Raw genomic sequence first — 22995 nt, forward strand, 5'->3', positions numbered from 1 at the left:
TTTTTTTTTTTTTGGTTTTTCAAGACAGGGTTTTTCTGTATAGCCTTGGCTGTCCTAGAATTCACTCTGTAGACCAGGCTGGCCTCGGACTCAGAAATCCACCTGCCTCTGCCTCCCAAGTGCTGGGATTAAAGGCATGCACCACCACTGCCCGGCCACCTGGGTGACTCTTAAACATTATCAAATATAGCTGTTGCAGGAGGTACAACCTCGCCTATCTCTGGAACACAGCTTCTTTGTGCTCCCAGAAAACACTTTCTAGAAGATTTCACCTCAGTGATGTTGGTCTCTTCTTAATCACCCCTAATTTCTTAGCTCCAGCTAACCAGCATCAATTGTCCCAGTAGTCCCCTTCTCCTCTTGACTATAAAGCCAGAGACACATGGCCAAAGCTGCTGAGTTCTGCTGCTTGCAGGAGCTGGAACATGGCCCCTTGTTCTATTAAACTATCAGTAGCTTCCTCTTTTCCAACTCCACTGCCTAAGCTTGGCTGTCCTTGATCTTACTCTGTAGATTGACCTTGAACTCAGAGATCTGCATGCCTGTCTCCTGGGATTAAAGGTGTGTACCACCATGCCTAGAATTAAAACTTCTATTTACCTAGAACTTGCTCTGTCTTAGGCTGGCCTTGAACTCGGAGACCTGCTTGGCTTTATTGCCTGGGATTAAAGGTGTGCATACTATGCCTGGATCCTGGGTAGGATCTCACCCCAAAGTCCCACTTCCTTATTTTACTATCTCCTTGAAGATAAGATTTGACTCCATTTCACTTCCTAGTGCCCCTTTAATACTTGAACCATATATTTTATATCTTTCTTTTCTCTGCTTGCTATGCTTGTTTAAAATGCTCTTCATGAGACTAAACAAGAGAACAAAGTCTATGATGGGTGTTTCTGAGACTTCCTTTGTCAATGCGATTAATCTGAGTCTCTCTACCTTAGACTCAGGCAGACTCTTCAGACAAAGGCAAAAAGTACCATATTCTTTACCAAACTATCACAGAAACAGTCTCTAGGCCACATATTGAAATTCTCCACTGTCTGTACAATTCAAATCACTCTCAGTAACAAAGTCTTCCATATTCCTTCTAGGGTAAGCCCTCAACTCCCCAAATCCACATTCTTCCAAACAAAAGCATGGTCAGGCCTATCACAGCAACACTCTAGTCCCTGGTACCAACTTCTGTCTTAGTTAGGGTTTTACTGCTGTGAACAGACACCTTGACCAAGGCAACTCTTATAAGGACAACATTTAATTGGGGCTGGCTTATAGGTTCAGAGATTCAGTCCATTATCATCAAGGCAGGAATGTGGAAGTATCCAGGCAGGCATGGTACAGGAGGAGCTAAGAGTTCTACATCTGAAGGCTGCTGGTGGAAGACTCAAAAACTACCTTTTCTTAAGCTGTGACTTTCCTTTATTGAATGGTGATGGTGACAACTATGCTTACTAACTTAAGGATGCTGTAGCAATAAAAGACACAGGTGCTATGGACAGGCATTTGCAGCTATTGGGGACTATATTTATGGAAGCCATATGTTCCTTATGTGCTTGGGATTGAATTTAGGCCACTATTCATGACTGGTAGGCATTTTACTACTGAGCTATGATTTCTTCTGTTTTGAAACAGGCTCTTACTATGTTTTCCAGGGTGGTCTTGAACCTGCCATCCTCCTGCCTTAGTAGCTGGGATTACTTGTCCATGTCACTGGGAAGTTTGAAAGTGAAAGAGCTTTTAAATGGTGTTATTTTAGTAAACTCAGATTCTACATCAGTTAAGACTTTATGGGCACATGAAAACATTAAACAATACAAAAATGACAAAACAGCTCTAGGTTTATATTTTTTTTGTCATTTTTATTATTCAACCTAATTCAGTTCAGTGGGAACCTTAATATCATATTCACCTCACCACCAATTAAATTAGCTCTTTCTTAAAACCAAAAGTCCCTGAGTAAAACATTGCCCCATTAGCTTAAAATAAGACAAATATTTTCTGAGGTTGTATATATAAATAAGAAAACAAATAAATAGCAACTAAAAACAGAGTTCATCTAAAAGTTCTTAACGTCTTCTAGTGGAGAAAAGGGTGGTCAAGTCATGACGTACATTTGGATAGAGACTGCTAGAAAACACTGTACTTCGAGTTCAGTGTGTGGATGAAGTGAGGTGCTTTAAGAAGGAATTCTTTTAAGACTGGCGCGGGCAGCAGCAGTGAGGGACGTTGATGACAAGATGTAAGAATCATGAACTTCAGAGTCTGAGCTCTAACTTGACCTCCTGGTTGGATGGGTGTGGAGGGCTCCGGTAAGTGACTCAGGTGCCGGGAAATGGGAAATGGGAAATGGGGACAGCAATGACTGTGATAGTGGTGATGATATTGATGATCCTGGTGATGCTGATGCTGATGTTGATGATGTTGATGATGCTGATGATGCTGATGATGCTGGTGATGCTGATGATGCTGATGATGTTTCTGATGATGCTGGTGATGCTGATGATGCTGATGATGTTTCTGATGATGCTGGTGATGCTGATGATGCTGATGATGTTTCTGATGATGCTGGTGATGCTGATGATGCTGATGATATTTCTGATGATGCTGGTGGTTGTGAAGAAGCCAATATGACATTCCTCAGAACCGATATTGTTTGTTTGTTGTTAAATAGTTAAAATGGTAGAAACAAATGGTGTCAGGTGGAAATTTGAAAAGCAATAGCAATTAATACACCGGAGGAAAGGTTAATTAGTTCCAGAAAAAAAATTAAGAAAGAGCTACTATTGTTAGTGGTTTCCTATGCGATCAAATGTCTTTGGGACTTAACCTTTGAAGACGAAGGTAAGGATAATGACAGCGATGATAATAACGGCAGCTGCAGCCATCTCTTACTGCAGCTCCAGTGGCCCAGGCACGGTGCTGTACCTGATGTTAGTTATCGCAAATCCTCCAACAGTTGTGCTCAGCACCTCCTTTTCCTCAAGGTGAGAACCCAGGCTAAAGACTAAGAGACGGGCCGAAGTCACACAGCTCCAGTTTAAGCCCGGTCTCTCTGGCTCTGTCTTCCTTGCCCGTTTCCCTGCTGGTCTTACTCAGCTCATCCTGGGATGCTGTCACACAAACGACTCCAGTGATCACTGGACATTGCCTAATCTACTTTGTTTGTTTGTTTTAAGAGAAAGGGAACCTAGGAGCTCAGGGCAGGGCAATAGCCTGCCCAGGCACATATAGCCATGAACGCTGAGAACAAACCCTCCAAACTCAGGGTTTCTGGCTCCCGGTGCTGAGAACAGTAGCTGTTGGTTATACCAGACTGCTCCTCTAATACAGTTGTTTTGAATTCCCATGCTCCCTTGCAAATAGACTGTTGGTTTCGTTCCAGAGAATCACAGGGCAAATTTACCCTGGGAGAGAGAACAGCTGGCATACGCACTGTGAACTCCGCTGTTACCACACGCCCTGGGTTTATGGTGAGGTTGCCTCTGGCTTCTGCTGGCAGTGGAGAAGCTATTTGACATGGAATGAACAAAGAGTTTTGCACCCCAAAGGTCTCTGAGTGAATGGGAAACACACAACAAAGCGCTCAAAGAATTGATAAACAAACAAAATAATTTAAGCTGGCTTATTGTAAAGAGGTGATCTTTGCTTCATTGCTTGTTTCTGGGACCATATCCATGGATACGGATAAAACCCGCAAAGAACTGGGAAATTATGATAGTTTTAAAATAAAATCTCAAAAGTTATTGTATTTCACTAAAGCACCAACGGTCCTGGCTCAGTTTCTCATAGGCCTCCCTGGACAGGCATATTTATTCTAATGGATCATTTCACAGTTTTATGTGTATAAACTCTGTTCCTCTTATTTCTCACTATTTGCAATAGAAGGAAAGAAAAGGAAATAATTTTTAGTAAAATCATATGACTGTCCCATGTAGGTTTGTAGCTCGTTCTTTTCTTTGGCTCTTGGAGTTTGGGTATCAGACTGATAGCACGGTTGATTTACTTGCTGTGTAATTTGAGGGGGTTCCTCCTTTGTTCCCCCCCCCCCCCCGTGATTGTGTGTGTGTGTGTGTGTGCACTCGCGCACCCGCATGCATCTTTGTCTCTCTCCCTCTTTCCTTCTCTCCCTCTCTCCTTTACTCTTTTCCTAAAACCAGAGTTTGGACAAACCCCGACTTCCCCATGAGCTCTTCACTCTGGGAACAGATACTGATGGCCGTGCAGTTATTCTGGAGGCTCTGGGAACCTATGTATTCAAGATATATGAAGGCAGAGCAAAATCACACAGTATTTGCATCTACTATGTGTGTGTGTGTGTGTGTGTGTGTGTGTGCTTCATGACGCTGTGGTAGTTAATATGGTTAAAAGTAAGGGATTTTTACTGTCTTTCTCATTGTACTTTTACAATTAGAAGTGTTATGGAAGTTTTAGTTTTGATCTTTTTAAAATTTTCTTAATTAAAAGGTAATAGAACTTTTGTTAATTTCAGGCATTTTAATGTTCTTAATGCTAAATGTCCTATTACAATGAGCAGAGGTTGAGTACTCCTTCAATGTCAAGAATGAGTTTCACAGCGTTCAGTGGAAGACTGTTTACTTACTATGTACTCAGTTTGACCACAACCCTGGGGGCAAAAAAAAAATAAAGATCTCACAACTGCAAAGGTTGAGAATCAGATCCCAACAATTTATTAGTTTTTTTTCTAGGAATAACTTTTTGAGAATTTTTTTCAACTGTGGTGTTTAAACAGTAGCCTCATATGGCTGATTATATTGACACTAAATTGCATACATTTACCTATTGTGGAGCCATGTTTCAAACATCCAGCAGTGATATGAGTTAGTGGCTACTATTCTGAACAGGGAAAGTGGCAGGGCATCATATTACCACAAAAGGTTTATGCCACCAGCTTTATCCTGGGAGAACTGGATGATCTTGTTACTCTCATTGAGATAAGATGGTCTCATCACATAACTCTAAGATGAATATTTGAGGATTGAAGACATTTATATTTTGCTTCTATCTCTGAAGGGAGCTGAGGAGCACCTCAGACATCAAGAGTGGCTGAAAAGACTGATAGATTGGTTCTGTCTTAGGGGACCATTTATCTTTGTACCTTTGATTGCACTGGGTAACATGATGCTTGCAAACAGTCATGCACAGCCAGCCTTGTTGATTCAGCCACACCCCCAAATAGCCTCACCCACCAGATTACTCTGAAACTTAAAAGTCTGTGTCCAGGACCTTGGTAAAACCAGACACTAGGATTTTGCTAGTTCCTGGACCAGAGAAGCCACTAAGAAGAGGAAGAATGGAGAAGCCATCTAAAGCCAAGTAAAATACTGCTTTCTCTTTAATGGAAGGTTTCTGGGTGTTCTTGTAACCAGGGGAGTAGGGAGTAAGGGGCTTCCTCTCTAAGTAGCTAAGAGTTAAGGCTTAGCAGGCAAAGGCCATGGACCAGAGGAACAATTGGGCCTGGTTCTGATGTGATGAGGAAATGAATATTATTTTAATAATCATCACTGGAGATAATCGTTAACATTTTAAAAAGTTATTTTCATCCCGTCAACTGGACTTTAACAGTTACTAAAGACCTTTGATTAGAAACTAGAGATTGTTTCTGTTGTTATTGGACTAAACTCTCATCCCACTCAGCCCCTCTAATCCTTTCTCCCCATGGCTATCATACTCTGCTGTCAAGTTTCTGGACAATCTAATCTGTCAATGGGAGCTGAGAACTTTCCAACCTTTGCTCATGTGTATTGTTCACTGGCTTCCATCACAGACTTGCTTACAGAGCTGAGCGGGGGTTAAAACCTTGGGCTGGTGATGACAACAGCCTCACAGGACATTCATTGGATATTAGTCCTGTAGTTCAAGAAGGTCTTGGATCTTCATCTTTGTTGGGCTGGATGGAAGGAGTTGATTTGTGCATTTTCATCTTCAAAGGGACTTTGAAGAAATCTATAAGTATCTGAAAGCTTAGTTCAGGGACAAGATCTGAGTTTTGATATGAAATTGAAATAATGAATTAATGAGGGTTGTTCTTGCAGCATGCTGCATATTTCTTGAGGATTGGTTGTATTTTGTTTCATTTCCTTCCACGTGCCCCTGCCACATCTCATGATGATGTTTAGAAGAAGGTAAAGGTATTTGATTCTATTTCTTTGAGCACATTGGATTCACCAGGATGAAAGTGTTTTTAGTGCCCTTGTAAATGCTTTGCTTTGAAGGAGGTGAGGGATTTCTCCTATGAGTAGTGATCTTTCCAATATGTGGAGAGATTTTAGCATGGTACATGCATATGGATGGCTCTTTGTTGTTAAAATAACAAAATATTTCCATACCAGGAAGCAAGTGGCTCCTTCATTAAGCCCATAAAGGGCACTTCTGACATCTAGGACCCACTTGTATACAACAGTCATGAGTTAAGGCCTGGCCTAGCTGGAAGCCATAAGAGCTTATACCGTAGCTGGATAGGTCAATATCTGCGCCATGGGTGTTTTGACTATGATTCCTGTTTATAAATTGTATTTATAACATTGAGGTATTTACTTCTAAAAAATAGTGGAGTTGGGGGTGGTATTTTTGTATAAAGGAAAGTAAGGTTAGTGAGTCCCATCTTGTGGTTTTATGCTGAGTATATCCCTTTAGGCATGTTGCTTCACCCCTGCTTCTCAGTCTTCTTGACATTAATATAGGTGTGCTAATTCATTCTTTTGTCTGTTTACTCACTCACTCATTTATTTATCCATCCATCAATCCATCCATTTACCCATCTATCTATCCATCCATCCATCCATCCATGTATCCATCCATCCATCCATCCATCCATCCATCCATCCATCCATCCAGCAAACAATGGTGCTAACCTGGAAATGTTGACTAGTGGTTACCAAGGAAACATGATTCTGTGTGGATAACTAGCTTGTTTGAAGTACACATAAGACATTGAGAGTAAAAGCCTTTTGGAACTGCCAAGAACTGAATTGATGCTGAGGTGGTCTTCAGCATTTACTTAGAAAACAGGCGAGGACATGTTTTATGTGCTATGACATTTGGTATAGCCCTCAGATCTTCATTCATTCATGACTGTAAATCATGCACAGCAACAAAAAGACTCTGGGACGTTTTTAGGGAACTAGTATTTGGTGAGAATTTCTTTGCTTCAGGTATTGGCCCCCCTCTGCCCAAACAAAGAACTTCCACAGTATTTTCAGAAAGCAAAAGTAATGCACAATCTTTATAAATATGTAAAAGAATACAGGAGAAGTCATAAAGACAAAAATAAAAATAAATCCAGTTGTACATCTTAGAGAGAAATATTTTGATGAAACATCCCTCCAGGCACCCTTATATGCATATATTCATTATTTTTACAGAAACTGCTTTATGCTCCTCATGCTGTTCTGTAACCCACTTTTCTTCAACACATACCGATTGTTCTATTACTGGGTGGATGAATGAAAAGTGTTTAAGATTAAAAGAGTCTGTGATCTCACCACTTTCATCTCAGCATTCTAGGACACTGCGAGTGTTAAATCTTCTTACATCTTCTTCTTGAACCAATGAAGTCTTGAGTGCTGGGCACCTTTTCAGTCCTACAATCACACACTTGGACAGTATCCACCAGTCCCTCCTGTTTACTTTTGCATTAGAAACATAACATTATTTAGATCTTTGTCTCCAGATGTTTGAGTTACCTCTTATGCAATACTTATATAAGGAATATCTGTGTGTACTCCATCTTGCTAATGTGCTGAGTTGTGCAGTGTGGACCATGTTTACAAGAGGGTTAAGAGTGGATGTCTTTAGACCAGTGGTTCTCAACCTTCCTAGTGCTATGACCCTTTAATACAATTCCTCATATCATGGTGACACCCAACCGTAAAATTATTTTCATTGCTACTTCATGACTATAATTTTGCTACTGCTATTAATTGTAACATAAACATTGTGTTTTTTGATGACCTTAGGCGACCACAATGAGGGTCGTTTGATCCCCCAAGGAGGCCATGACTTCTTTGAGAGTCACTGCTTTAAATGGAAAAGGACATAAGCCACTCGATGCAGCTTCACAGCAGACACATAATCTTGCTTTGGAGTCCTTAAAAATAGCTTTAAGCTCATCAAAGAGGCATCTGTGGGATCTGTACAGGGCAGAATAGGATCAGATTCTGATCAATTAGACAAGGGTTTCACAATCTTTCTTTTGATGTGGAAGTAGAATATTGCCAACACACTAGCCCCCACATGTTGAGGCGTCCTTAGTTCAGTGGGTCTACACGGGATCAACTGGAGTTGTAATTTGTAGTGGAGAGTTGACGGTGGAGTGGTAGATCTCTACCTGCAAAGCTAAGGTGTAGACTTGTCTGCCAGGGGACCTGTCATAGCACTGGGAGGAACCACTTCTGGAGATGGGTGAGGTCAGGGATTGTTTCCTGTGCAAACTCATAAAGACTGGGGTTACACATCATTTGCATACAGCCTTTCTTATGGCCGTCCTGAAATAAGCCAGTTCCTCCCTCCCACTTGTCACACATCCTTGGCCCTTGCATTCAGCAATTGCACCTGGGTACAATGACTCATGAGACATCCCTTACAAGTATAGGAAGTCTTGAGTTTCTGGTTCTCAGACTGATGGACATTTGAGGGCAGGGCATTTATTTTGCATGACAGAAGGTGACATCTGTGGCTATGGAGATAATCAGGGTTTCTGTTGGAGTCATGGGAGGGAGGATGACTTGAAGGGAGCAGGAAAGAGGAAAACCCCTCAAAGGAGATCCTATGGTTGCAGTGAACACTGCTGGTGCATCAGCGTTCTGCCTAAGCTTGCTCAGAGGCTCAGCTGGGCATAGAAGTCTGCACAAGAGGAACAAGGAATCTTGGGGAGGTCACTACAGAGGTTAGGAACAGGATAGATGGAGCAGGATAACTTGTATTCTGGTTAAGGAGGGAAAATGTATGCAGCACGAGAGGTCATGGCTGTCAACCGACAATACAGGAATGAGTCAGAGAGCCAGTGGGCATGCTGAGAAAATGGTTCAGGGGCTAAAGCATTTGCCATGTAAACATTAGGAGCAGAGTTCAGATACCCAGAAACACACATAAATGCCAGGCGAGTGTGGCCACCCACTTATAATTTCAGCCTTAGGATGCCAAGTAAGCTGGCTAAAACAAGACTAACCACGCCCATGAGCAATGGGTTCGACTGTGAGACTCTGCCTCAGTGAATAAGACAGAAAGTGGAAGAGCAGTGGAGGAAGATACCCAGCGACAACCCAGGGCCTTCACATGAACCTCCACACCCATGTGCCTTCACATGTACCTACACACCCATGTGCCTTCACATGTACCTACACACCCATGTGCCTTCACATGTACCTACACACCCATGTGCCTTCACATGTACTTACACACCCATGTATCCACACACATAAGAAGCATGAATATACATATGTAGGGACTCTACAAACATTTATGAAAATGGGAAAATAAATAATAAAAAAAAGAAACTCGAGGTCTAGACAAGACTCTGGGATCAGGCTATCCTTGAGGCAAGGCGAGTGCTGCAGATTAGAAGTTGTGACTTAGCCACCACCTGGGCTCACGATCCCTACTCACAATTTCTAAATCCATAAATCTCTCAGAAAAGAGTTTGCTTTAAGCCTGGCACAAAATCTTGTTTCTGAAACTGGTACATGGTTATTGTTTTGTGACCAGATAATGTGACTTTTTAAAAAATTTTTACTATATGATATAGACTATAAACACTAACACATTTGGTTATAAAAAGCTGTCTTGAACTCTAGTGGGGGGTAGTTTGGTACTTTATCTGTTTCTAATATAGGGACAGTTTTGAACTTCCTAATACACTGGCTCTGAAGACTGTAAGAAATGTGGGTTTGGGGCTGCAGAGATGGCTCAGAGGTTAAGAGTACCTTTTATGCTCTTCCTGAGGACCAGAGTTTGACTGCCCACATTGGGCAGTTTACAACCACCTATAACTCCAGCTCCAGGAGGTCCAATGCCCTTTTCTGGCCTCTATAAATAGACAGACAGACAGACAGACAGACAGACAGACATGTATGCATGCACACACAGGGAAAGTGCAAATAATAACTAAAGAATGAAAAGAGATGTTGGTCTGTGCTATAGCTCATTATTATGTGGCAGTCACTAGTCTCACTACTTTACATGAATATCTTTGGTATTTGTGATACCTTCTAACATAGATGCTCTCATTAGCCCCCATTTGACTGGAAATAAACCGAGAACCCAGAGGGGTTTTGTAGTTTGTCGAGGGTTGTAGACACAGCAGGCAGTGAAAAAGGCAAATGTTTGGAGGGATAGAAATGGCTCAAGAGAACTCAATGCTCAATCGCCTTTGGGGACAAAAACATTTGGTTTGCCTAAAGCCATAGGCAGGTGAGCAGTTACAGTGTATCCAGTTGTTGGTGAGGTTGGGGCTTCTGGGAGGGGCTTTATTTTCTACTTTCTGGGACTCTAAGGAAAACATCAATCAGCAATGGAGCCTTTGCTGACCTGTTAGGGAAACCCCGTGACTGTGGAGTGGGGAAAGATTTTTTGACAAAGATTGCACTTTCTTGACTAAATGTCCAAGAGATAGCTCACATTTTCTGTGCTAAACTGCAATTTTGTTTTCCTGTACTTTATAAGAAATATACTAACTTTTAAAAATCTTCACAGCGGCTTTGGTGGCAGCATCATTTGTCACAGTAGCAATCTTCCGGTAATGGTGTTTTCCCTCAGAGTTGTGCTTCTGGTTAATGCCTGGGTGGGATGGCTGCTATTGTCTTACTTTATTGATGGCCACATCATGGGAGTGAAGAATCCCAAACCCCCCGACAAAATGAAAATATGTATCGCTGCTTCTCAGAGTTCTTCACTTGTCTTGGTTAGAGAGCTGCGTTAGACTCATTTGACAGGATGGGTGTCTCTGAAGCTTTATCAGCTGCCTTCCTGAATCTATCCATCACAAGGTTTCTTGTCACATGGCTGCTTGTCTCAGCTTTTTTCTTTTTGGAAATGGCTTTCTTGTGTATATCATGAATAATGATAAGATTTATTTATATAATTGTTACAAATGACTATAGGAATTAGACAGGAATATTAATTTTCTTCCAATACTTGAATATAAGTCAAAGATTGCATTGATGTGTAAATTATCTTTTTAATGGAGTGCAGAGAAAAGTTTTCTCATATTTTTTCTATAAAATCCAAATGAAGGTTTTAATATGCTTATTTTTGGGGTGTCAAGTCCAAAAGAAACTCTGGACAAATGTGTAACCAAAGCACATGTTGGCCTACAGGCTCTCTCAGCATCCCAAATACCTGCTACAGAGTCCACACTGACATTCTGGCTTTTCTTATCCTGGCCACTACCCTAAGCTTCTTCAGCTCCTTCCCCCAACTTCTGATTCCTATAAACAAATTTCAACCACGAACTCTTGTCCCATCTCTTTTGTTGCCCCCTTCCCCCCACTGTTGCACCATGGTCCCGTCCATTCTGTGAGCCATGTTTCTCCCCCTGCTCCGGATTCTTCCAGATGTCTCTGACTCTACCCTTCCTCATATCTACAATAAAAACTTTCCCCTCAACCATATCTTGGAGCAGGCCATGTCCTTATTTTATACATTGGGTTAACTAATATTGTTGTAGCTTGGTGGTGGTAGATAGACCTTTGTTTCCCCCTTTTGTCCGTTCTACACCTTTGGACTTCCCTATATGAGTTGTAAATTTGCTCAAGGTCCAAAGCATTGGCACCCGGGATGCAGGTGTATGATCCAGGCTCCGTTAATCAGGTGCTCACATTTGAGATTTGGAATTAGAAGCCTATGCCATAAAGAAGCAGGTGCAGCCTAACAGACAGATCTGTTAATTAGAGAGATCAGTGACAGCATTTGGGACAGCACCTTCTGGGTCTGGCTTAGTTAAGGTCTTACTGCTGTGAGCAGATACCATGACCAAGGCAACTCTTATAAGGACAATGTTTAATTGAGGATGGCTTACAGGTTCAGAGGTTCAGTCCATTATCTTCAAGGTGGAAGCATGGCATCTAGGCAGGCATGGTGCAGGAGGAGCTGAGAGTTCTACATCTTTATCTGAAGGCTGCTAGGAGAGTACTTCCAGGCAGCTAGGATGAGGGTCCTAAACCCATACCCACAGTGACAAACCTACTCCAACAAGGCCACACCTACTCCAACAGGGCCACACCTCCTAATAGTGCCAAGCATATACAAACCATCACAGGGCCCTAACTCAGTAGAGAAGTTGGTGTGTCCAATGGCAGGGTCTACCCAGGGGCTGTCTGCGATTAAATGAATACAGATCCTCCCAGATTTGTAGAATTGGGTCCTGGTTTTCTGGGACTCCTTGGGAATCTGGAATTCACCCCTTTTCCTACTTAAGCTAGCCAGAGAGGGTTTCTGTATGTTAGCATCAGGAAAACCAGTTCCATAACTGGAGTGGGAGGGTACTGAGAAGGGATTGTTTTATGTGCATCTCCTGTCAGCTGTTGAAAGCCATCAGTAAGTCTGTTTGCTGGATCATCCTGAAGGATTCACTGTTTACCCAGAATGACTCATTGTTGATAAAGCCTCCCGGAGAGAGTGATGCACAGCCAGGCAGGAAGCTTCCTAGGGAGTTAACACCCTTGCAATAAAGGGATGAGTTCAGAATTCACCTATAACCCCAGGGACAGGATCTCCTAGCAGTTAAAAGATGAGTTAGAAAGAGGACCTGGTTACAGGAATTCTCTCTGGAATTCTCTAGGTTCTTGGCTTGAACAATACTAAAAAGCCTGCTGAAGCAAAGAAAACGGCCTCTCTAGCCACCCAGGATTCAAATCTCTTAGTCTCTCATGGACCTCCTATTTACTGTGTACCTGTGGTGTGCCACATGGAAGAGGTGGGGAAGGAGGGAGAAATGGAGGGAGAGAGGGAGAGAAGGAAGGGGAGGGATGGGGGAAAGGAGGAAGGGAAGGAGGGCCTGCTGCTCTTGCCAAGGACCAAGGAGGGAAAGAGATAGAGATAAGTGATAGATGACAGACAGACAGACAGACAGACAGACACACACACACACACACACACACACACACACACAGAGAGAGAGAGAGAGAGAGAGAGAGAGAGAGAGAGAGAGAGAGAGAATCCAACCAGAGCTGTATTATATCAGTCAGGATAACAGCTTTTCACTGTTCCTAGTCAGTGACAATTGGAAACGTTATATGGTTTAGCTACAACATCATTGTTAGTAAAACTGAGACGTGAGCTTAGTTCTGCTTCTGTAACTCCAGATCCAGGGATCTAATGTTTTCTGGCCTCTGAGGGCTCCTGCACACCTATGGTATACGTGCATATGTTCATACACACATGTGCATATAAAATAAAAGTAATTAATAAAAGATTACTGGAGCTTTCCTTTTCTAGGAAGGAATTCTGATTCAAGCACAAATTAGATGAGTTAATATGGAGGCACATGTCCTTTATCCAGGTCTAGTGGCCTTTCTACACTCTACCACTCTACCATTTAAGTTGGCTCTAACTTACTATTTGGGTATTGTCGTCTTTGGCATGAAGGGCAGATATCAAGGAATATGGTCAAGTGTGAGAACTAGAAGGAGACAGAGAACATGTGGAAGGGATGTTGACTCAGCTGCTGATTTCTTGGGGCAATGGAATTAGAAACAATCCGGTTCCCACCCTTCCCGATGCTATGATCCCTATAGGGGGCCCAGGCCTCTCAAACTGCATTTTCATGTCTTTATAACCACCATCAGGACACACACAGAGGGAAGACAGAAGGACTACTCAAGTGAGCTCTGCCTTAAAGATGGGGAGATGAGGGAGAGTTAACGGTGGTGGAGCTAGAGACACTTGAGCTGGGGGTTAGTCATGGCCTCAGAGAGGACCTGCCTAGGTTGAGTTTGCATGTTCCACCACTATCTTTCAGAGTGGTCCTAACTGAGTTGTACTGGATGGTTTTGTGTGTTAACTTGACACAAGTTGGAGTCATCAGAGAGGAAGGAGCCTCAGTTGAGAAAATGCCTCCATGAGGTCCAGCTGTAAGACATTTTCTCAGTTAGTGATCAAGGGGGGAGGGCCCAGCTTATTGTGGGTGGTACCATCCCTGGGCTGGTGATCCTGGGTTCTATAAGAAAGCAAGCTGAGCAAGCCAGGGGAAACAAGCCAGTATACAGCACCCTCCAATGGCCTCTTCGTCAGCTCCTGCCTCCAGGTTTCAGGCCTGTTTGGGTTCCTGTCCTGACTTCTTCCAATGATGAACTGTGATCCAGAAGTGTAAGTCAAACAAACCCTTTCCTCCCAACTTGCTTTTTGGTCCTGGTGTTTCTTCACAGCCATAGAAACCCTGACTAAGACTCAAGTCGTTTATAGGTTTCCTCAAATTCCTCATTTTAAAAATAAGAGTGAATTGGTGTGTACCTAGGGGTTTCTATGGGGTAGAATACTATGGTGTTTTCAAGACACTGGCACTGTGCCTGGCTCCCAGGAAGGCATAGCTCAATATTGACAGGTGTTGCTCTTAATTGGCTTGATTTTGATTGTGTGGGAAGGGCTTCCAGGGATGTAGAACAAGAGACCTGTCTAAAGCTCCTTGTAAGATAGCATGATATCTTATAGGGAAAACATGCTTGTAGGTGTTTGCGTATCTGGGAATTAATAAGATATCAGGAAGCTTTTCCTCTCTACTGGTCAGGATCAAAATCCCTGAAGATGCAGAGCTAAGGTTTGACTTTCACCCCAGTGTGGCCAGTGTGCTTCTCAGAAACCAACTCTGTTCTTTCTCCTCTGCTTTCTCTTTGTGAGATGGAAGAAGGTGGTCACTGTGGGGCTTCGGGGACCTCCTGACTCCCATATGGTGTATACACTATTCCATATGGTGTATACACCTGCTGTGAGAAAAGAAATCTTAGGTTCCAAAGAAAAGGTGGTGAGTCGAGCTGGGTAGGAGCAGGGAGACCCCACAGATGTGGTTATCCAGTCCAGCCTGCAGCCACAGACCATGGGCATGACTATCCAGTGACTTACAGGGACAACTTTGTTCTTTCTCAAGGAGGAGGCTGAGCAGAGCCTTCATGGATGATTCTGAGCTAATCAGTCATCACCAAAAAGACTGTTAAAAAGGTGATTTAATTTCTTACATCACCACCTCCATTTCTATAATTATTGCCTCTATTTTTAAAAAGATTTCTCATCCCCTTTTCTTTCCTAGCCACCTCATCCTTTCTTAATATTCATATGGGGTTGTGGCTTATTTATATAGTATCTTACTTATTTTGATATTCAAATTGCCCCTTATTTAGTCAGAGGCTTGTCTTTTTAATTCATAAGCTCAGAAAGACCCTGCCTGGATTGAAGTCTTTTCCCATTTCTCTGGGTCAGAGTGGCCCCAAGCAAGTGGTTTACCTTCACAAGGGACCTCCTTTTTTCCTCACCTTTAATATAGAAATGGGAAGAGGCTGGAAGAGTGGCTCAGTGTGAAGAATGGGGATGGCTCCTGCCCTGAGGTAGTCTCTGCACCCACATTGGGTAGTTCACAATTCTGACACTTTCTTTTAGACTTAGATACACACATACACACACACACGATTTAAGAATAGTGTTCTCTCTCCATTTCTCCATCATTTTCTGAGTAATTCTTTACTTCCTGGCAAAAGATGTTCAAGTTGATTATAAGACACATTGAACTGATATGTGGAAACCCTGCTGATTAAAATAACACACACACACACACACACACACACACACACCACACCACTCCAATGACATGGAAATCAATGCCCAAATTTAATCTTTGCAAAAACAGTAAGTTCCAGATTCTACTTACTAACTATTAAGACTTCTAGAAATGGTTGTTGGTTGGGTTAGCCATTGCTGTCTCTGTGAGAGGCTTCTAGGGTACAAACCCTGTTAATGAAGGAAAAATGCATGGACACAGTCTATGTCAGGCTCATGAGAACATCTGAGCAACACAGTCTTGGCATGTATCCATGGTGATGGGAGACAGAAAGCACACAGTAATTACTACAAGAAGGTAAGTGATTTGATTCTGGAATCTCTGCTCTGCTTTGTGAATCATATGACAGGAGTAGCAAGCCAATAATAAAATTATCTGTCCATGTTAATTTTAATTTCCTCTGTCTTCAGGTCTGTAGAGATGAGGATTTATAGAAAAAAGGAACCTCATAAAAGGAAAAGAGAGATGATGAGGTTTAAAAAACTTTCAAAGTAGAACACACAGATACGCACGCACACACGCACATGCACCCAAACTGGAAAATGTTCTTTTCCAAGTGAAATTCCTAGGACCAGGGACATCTAGATGGTTTACAGTCACTTGTCAAGAGTCCTTCAATCAGCTGTGCAGCTGAGTCTATGGGGGAAAATGACTAAAGGAGCCTATTAGGATGGGAGACAAATAACAATGAAGATGGCCATTGACCATGTGCCCAGGGAGCTGATATTTCACAGGAATGAATGTGGACAGGATGTGCCACACACACTGTCCACAGGCTTTACAATTGCACTAGACTCTCCCCAGGAGACAGCCCATACTTCTTGCAGGGGGTGGGGGGGGGGGTGGGCAGGAAAACATGAGAATTCTTTTCACTTGAAAACCTCCCCAACACTGTTCCATTTACAAGAAAAGACACATACTGGCATAAAAATGCAGTAGGATGGCAGGCAGGACTCTTGGGCTTCACTCTGAGTTTGACCTGGATGCCTCCAGACTAACTTGGTTCATAGTCTGTCTACTAAGGGAAATAGCTGAATCGAATGACCATTATTAATAATAGTCTTCATTATTAAAGATCTTAGCATCTGCTGTCCAATATTTATTAAATGCTATGATGCCGGAGGCAAAGAGAATGGAATACATGATGTTTCTCTCCTCCAGGAGCTTTCGGTATGCTTGGGGAGACTCAGAGAGTGACCGTGACAGTGATGGGTTTGAACACCTTCTCAGTTGATCAGCATGCTCCAGCACATGCAATTTCAACACCCACCACTCACTTAATACCAATAGCTGAATGAGGATTGCAGCATGAGATTTATTATTTTATAGAAAGAGACATACCTTCTTGCCAATTTCAGTGACAGTTTCCCTGGGTTGGGTAGCATAAGGATGCTTTGGGTTTAAGTTGCACAGAAAAACAATGCACGAGTCACTCTCCATGGTGAAATTTTGTTCAATGGATATGTTAAATACTAACACTAAAGTATAATATTTAAGAGCTAAGGATTTGGAGTAGTGTCTTGGCTTTATCACCTAAGGTTGATTAAGTCTGGACAAGTACCTTCAACCTCTGTCTGTCTTTATCTATCTATCTATCTATCTATCTATCTATCTATCTATCTATGTATCTATGTATCTATCTATCTATCTATCTATGTATCATCTATCTATGTATCATCTATCTATGTATCATCTATCTATCTATCTATCTATCTATCTATCTATCATCTGTCTGTCTATCATCTCTCTATCATCTCTCATCTATCTTCTATCTCTCATCTATATTCTGTCTATCATCTATATATCTATCAATCACCTATCTATCTATCTATCTATCTATCTATCATCCATCTTCTATCTCTCATCTGTATTCTGTCTATCATCTATATATTTATCAATCATCTATTTATCTATCTATCCATCCATTTCCTCTTCTGGAAAATAGAGATGGCCATTCTCGTTTCATAGAATAGGTGTGGAGACAAAAGCGTATAAAAGTGCTGCACTTCCCAGGCATAAGAGCTCAAATGAATAATCGCCGTTGTTATAATTATTCTCATTACTCACGTACACTAATGCTTTTTGGAGGGCAGAACCTCATCATAGTGTGCGTCTTAGGGGTGAGAACATCTCTCAGGAGCTACTATGATTTGGGGGTGTCACATCAGGGACTATGACTATCCTGGGGTCCCCTGGGGTGTCTGCTCCCCAGACACTTCATTGCATGATGCTTATGAAGATTCAGCTTCTCTCTGATTTGCCTGCTGCTGCCTCCACTGAGCCACCGTCTGCTCCCGCTCCACTGCTCTCTTCTGTTGATACGTATCTCAGGACAGGGAATATTCCTCATTTCATCTCCTCACTGCAGTCTCAGTAGACTGCCTTTCTCCAGGTGAATCTTAAGATTCTACCTCATTACCAGCTTCCAAACCCTGGGGTCACATAGCAGCTACTTACATTGTGATTCATAACAGTAGCTAAATTATGAAGTGGCAATGAGATAATTCTATGGTTGGAGGTCACCATAACACAAAGAAATATATTAAAGGGTCATAGCATTCAGAAGCTTGAGAATCACTGTTCTAGGGTCTCTCCCATTTGAACTTGAATTGTTTCAGCCATCTGGCTAGATGCTGTCATTGTTTTCCCCAGGATGTTAGTCCATACTATAGTCCATGGATGAAATTATATGTTTTTGGAGTTTCCTGATCCTGAAAAGAAGACTTTGAGGGCCAAGGCAACCTTAACCAGGCATTTAAGTCCTGTGGGTACAGGGATGTACAGAAGCCCCTCACAAAGTCACTTTAACTCCAGATCCAGAAGGAGGAGGCAGTTAAGCCTGTTGGATAGGATCCACTTTTCTGTATCACACGGCTTTATTAACTCCTTTATTTTTCCATCTGTAATGTCAGCAACTGTAGAAGAGTCATAATTCTTTTTTACTCTTTATTACTAATAAGCTTAATCTTTTTCTATTTAAGATGTTTTTCATGCTTACCAATTTACGGGCTTCACTGAAAAGTTGTTAAGACATGAGAAAGAAATGTCAGTGGCAAATTCCATAATCTTATATCAGTAATTTTATTACATGAGGCTTCTATTTCTTCTCTCTCTCTCTCTCTCTCTCTCTCTCTCTCTCTCTCTCTCTCTCTCTCTCTCTGTATGTGCCTGTCTGTCTGTCTGTCTGTCTGTCTGTCTGTCTGTGTATAACAGTTTTTGTTACTCTGAAGATCATGGAGGGTGAGTGATATCTGTGAAAGGTGTCTGCTCTACTGTGACGCTACTCTAAAAGGCAGATACAATGGATCTCCTTACTCCACCAGAGGAAGGGAACCCTTGTTTATGCCTGTGCCCCTCAAGAAGAAAGACGCAAAACCTGTCAGATGCAAAACACCCAGATCCCAGGTGCACTTTTGGTCTCTGCTTCCCAGAGATAGCCAGATATTTATTCTGTTAGGAGACTCTTATCTAGCTAAGTTTTACCCAGGGACACTGCCTTGTGGAGGTGCAATTTTTCCTCAGGCTCCACACAGGCTGGGCTTTTGCACCACTGGGTTGTGTGCAGAAAATCTACAGAATGCCTTGCCTTGGGGCGTTTAGTTTCCCTTCCTTCAACTGTTGAGTCATAACCAGGAGTTGAAGTCCAGTCAAGCTGACTCTTGACACTCAATGCAACTGCCTCTAAGGTTAATTCTCTGAGTGATGCCCATCATAATAAGCTCAGGATTAAAATCTGAAGACAATTTAAATATATTGCTTGTGTCATATTTATTTTTTTGGGAAGTAGATAAATCGAATAAGCTTTACATAATCCAAAGTCTTTCATTTCCTAAAACGAGGAAAGGCGCTTTAATGTAAAGAGTAATTAATTTCCTCTTCTTTGACAGAAGATTATATTGACAGATGGTAGCTTGGATTTCAACAATTGTATTGCTGAGAAAAGAGCACACTCATCCATCTGCTTTGAGGCCCCTTAGCCAAGAATAGGATGGGTGCATGCTCATGTTGCCAAGTGGTCTGCAAATGTGGTCTGTGCAGAGCTGATACCTGGTGGTTTTGATGCTCCGACTGAATGAACAGTCTGAATGAATGTGTTTTGTTGTTAAATATGACAGGGGATCACTGCATTGGGTATTTTTGGAGAATCTTATTATGTATTAGCTGATGAAATGGAAACCATGGAGCCGATGATACTGAGTTTTCCCTGATTCTCTCTATATGTATTATAAAAATAGAACCTTTTTTGGAGGGGAGTGGGGAACTTGTGACTCTCAAAGTCTGGATCAGATAATGGTAGTTTAGGCCTTCCAAAAAGAAGATACCAAGACAGTGTCAGTGTCTTGGGAAGGGAAGATCAGTTTGGGTAATGCCTGGGATGGGCAGAATGGAAAGAGGACATGGCAAGGAGAACATTGAGACCAAGCCTCAGGTCTGACATCTATGGCCCAAGGAGGTAGGAAGAGGAGACAGGGAAAAAAGGTAGTTTCTTCTAGGTTGATTGATGGTTTAGGGGGTGGTATATAACTTTATATCCAAGTTACCCATTAGAAGAACCCCATATCTTGCAGGGAGAAGCCTGAATGAATTCATTTTTCTCTGCTATAGTCATTAGTGGGGTAGAACCCATCAGCCTGATTTAGGTCCAGAGGCACCGTAGCTGGGCTGTCAGTCACAGGCCTCCCTGCAGCTGGGGCTCTGGCACAGTTTCACCACCTCCATTTCAAGTAGTGTCCTTAGTGTAGAGTAATTTAGTCAAGGCTTTGGAAACGATACAGTTACTTTGTAACCTGGACAATCTGTCTTTTCTAGTTCACTTAACTGCTGCAACACACATGCATACGTGAAAGCTCTTTGTAATCTCCAAACACTAACCCTAGCTGTAACACTAACTCTAGCACTAACCCTAGCTGTAACCCTAACTCTATCTGTAGGGCACTCTTATTATGGGGTGGCAGGGACATCAGCTGCTGGAATGACTCCAATGCTCTATCTTCATTCTTACCGTTCCAATCTCCTATCTGTATAGTGTAGTTCTAAGCATCTTAGTGCAGGGCCAGGCATCTTGGAATTAGGCAGTGCATCTAATATATACTTGGGAATGTTTGTTGAATTGTGATAACAGCTTTGTGAGGTCTCTAAGAAACAGGTTGTAACCAAAGCTGAAAGTGCAGTCATGATGTGGACACCGAGCTGCCTCTGCTCTGGTGGGTGGCAGAACACGGAAGGGAGTCATGTGTTGCTTCTGTCTGTATGATCTCACTTACATCTAGGTGCCAAGCCTCTGTTGTGAAGGCATCCTTCTTCCCAGAGTGGGGAGCCCAGGGGAGAGTCTCAAAATGCTGCTTTGCAGCGCATCCTCTGTTGTGTTTTGAAAATGGATCTGAAGCTAATTGTATCAGCAGGTCACACACCAATGACTGTACGGCATCCTTTCCCTGAGCTGTTTTTGTGACTGAGTGCTGCCACACTCTTCTCTGGGGAGCTCCCGCCAGGGCTAAACACTGGGAAGGAGAGAAGGCAGAGAGAGAGGCAGTTTGTAGCTGGGCGACATCAGAGTTGAAGGAGGCCCTCTGTCTGGCTCCTGAAGGGCGGTGGGCTTCTCTGTTTTGATTTGTGCTTTTCTTTGTCCCATCTCAGCATTTCCCACAATAAAAGTCTGTGGATTGAACTAAGGAACGAGTTACATGAACTCACTCTATGGTGGATCCTGGGGAAACAGAGGGGAAGCAAGCCTTTTATTTAACAGTGAAAGCATACACTAGTGAAAAACACCACATAAGATATAATTACAAAGCCAGGCATATCAGTGTTCATTTGTAATCCCAATACTGGAAAGGGTGAGGCAGCAGGATCATGAGCTCCAGGCCAGCTTTGGTTGCATAGTGAGATGCTGTGTCAATAAATACATAAAATTAACAAATATGTAGTTACTATGACAGAGGAAAAGTCTCCGGACCTTCAGATGATTGCAGACATATGTTCCACATGTTTGTCCCATCAGGGTAACTCTGAATGTGGCCTAGTAAAATCATAAGCATACTTAAAAATGTTATGAGTGTATTCTTGTGATTTTTTTTTGTAACCTGATTGTGCAGTGATCAAGTGTGAATGTCAGAGATGACAATGTTGTACTGTAATGACAAAAAGTTAGACACGCTTTGGAAGCCTTTCAAGAGTGTCTGCCGAGCCTGGGCTTGCGTGGGGAGGTTGTTACGGAAAGCCTGTCAGAGAACACAGTGATAAGTGGGCCAGGAAGTATGGTGATGTCACCAGGCATGGAGACGAGTTTACAGAGACCTGGTTGGAAGATACTTCCTGGTCATCACTGAAGGAAGGGGCGTGGCCAGAGCAGAGGTTGACCAGTTAGTCTGTTTCCTCCGAGGTGCCATTGCACAGCATTAGTTGCGGGTGGTCCGTTGTGCTGATGTCCTCTCTAGATGTTTTCTGCTGATTTGTCGTGGACTGGTATCCATACCAGACACAGAGGGCTCATTCTGCAAAAAGAAAAAAGAACTTAAACTGCAGCAAGCCCGACTTCAGTTTCAGATGCAAATAGTTTGGGGCCCCTGGGTCCGAGGGGCTCTCACAAGAGATGCCATGCTTCCTCTTGATTTTGCCACTGTTCTCCCTGAGGGAACCCACCCTGTTGAACTGGCATCATCAGATTGCACATCCCTGTGAAACACCACAAAGGGAGGCTGGGTGCCCAGCTTCTGAGTCACATGACCCCAGATCAAAGTCAGCCTCTCAGTGGCTCAGTTTTGTCATCTGTACACTGGGCACAGCGGCAGTATCAGCTGCTGCTGGGAGTAAAATAATACTTAATGGCAGTTAGCAGGCCAAAAGAAGAGTACTCACTGAAGGATGATGATTAATTATATATTCACAATAATTAATATAAGCATATTATTATTAACAATAAAAACTTACATCTGAACAGGGAATGACAAGCTTGGTTAAGGGACCCAGCATGATGGCTGGGTGGAGGCTGGACTCAAGGCTCTGCCACTGTCTGGAGTTCGGCTGTTTTGAATTTGCTTTGTTTGAGCCTGGGGTAGGACCTAGGGCTTGCACTCACTAGACCAGCGTTCTACCAGTGAGTTCCATGTCCAGCTCTCTGAGTCTTGAACTACTTGTGGTTTCCTGACTCAGGATAAAGCACGCAGGCAGCCTCTCCGCTCTGGACCTGCACTGGGTTTCTGTATTTGCTGATCGGA

General features: G+C 42.6%; 1 protein-coding gene across 2 annotated transcripts in view; it reads left to right on the forward strand.

Annotated features, from left to right (window-relative positions):
* Positions 1 to 5195: 5195 nt before the first annotated feature.
* The window catches only part of Fer1l6 (fer-1 like family member 6), a 149592-nt gene continuing 131792 nt past the window's right edge, over positions 5196 to 22995 (forward strand). Inside the window, exon 1 of one of the 2 annotated variants that reach the window (XM_076911385.1) lies at positions 5196 to 5331. In XM_076911385.1, the coding sequence (XP_076767500.1) occupies positions 5309 to 5331 (23 nt within the window). In that variant the 5' untranslated portion in view covers positions 5196 to 5308. The remainder of the gene's footprint in view (positions 5332 to 22995) is intronic. The other variant, XM_076911386.1, reaches the window with a different exon arrangement.

The sequence above is a fragment of the Arvicanthis niloticus genome, chromosome 13, assembly GCF_011762505.2.
Source record: "Arvicanthis niloticus isolate mArvNil1 chromosome 13, mArvNil1.pat.X, whole genome shotgun sequence".
Classification (NCBI taxonomy): Eukaryota; Metazoa; Chordata; class Mammalia; order Rodentia; family Muridae; genus Arvicanthis; species Arvicanthis niloticus.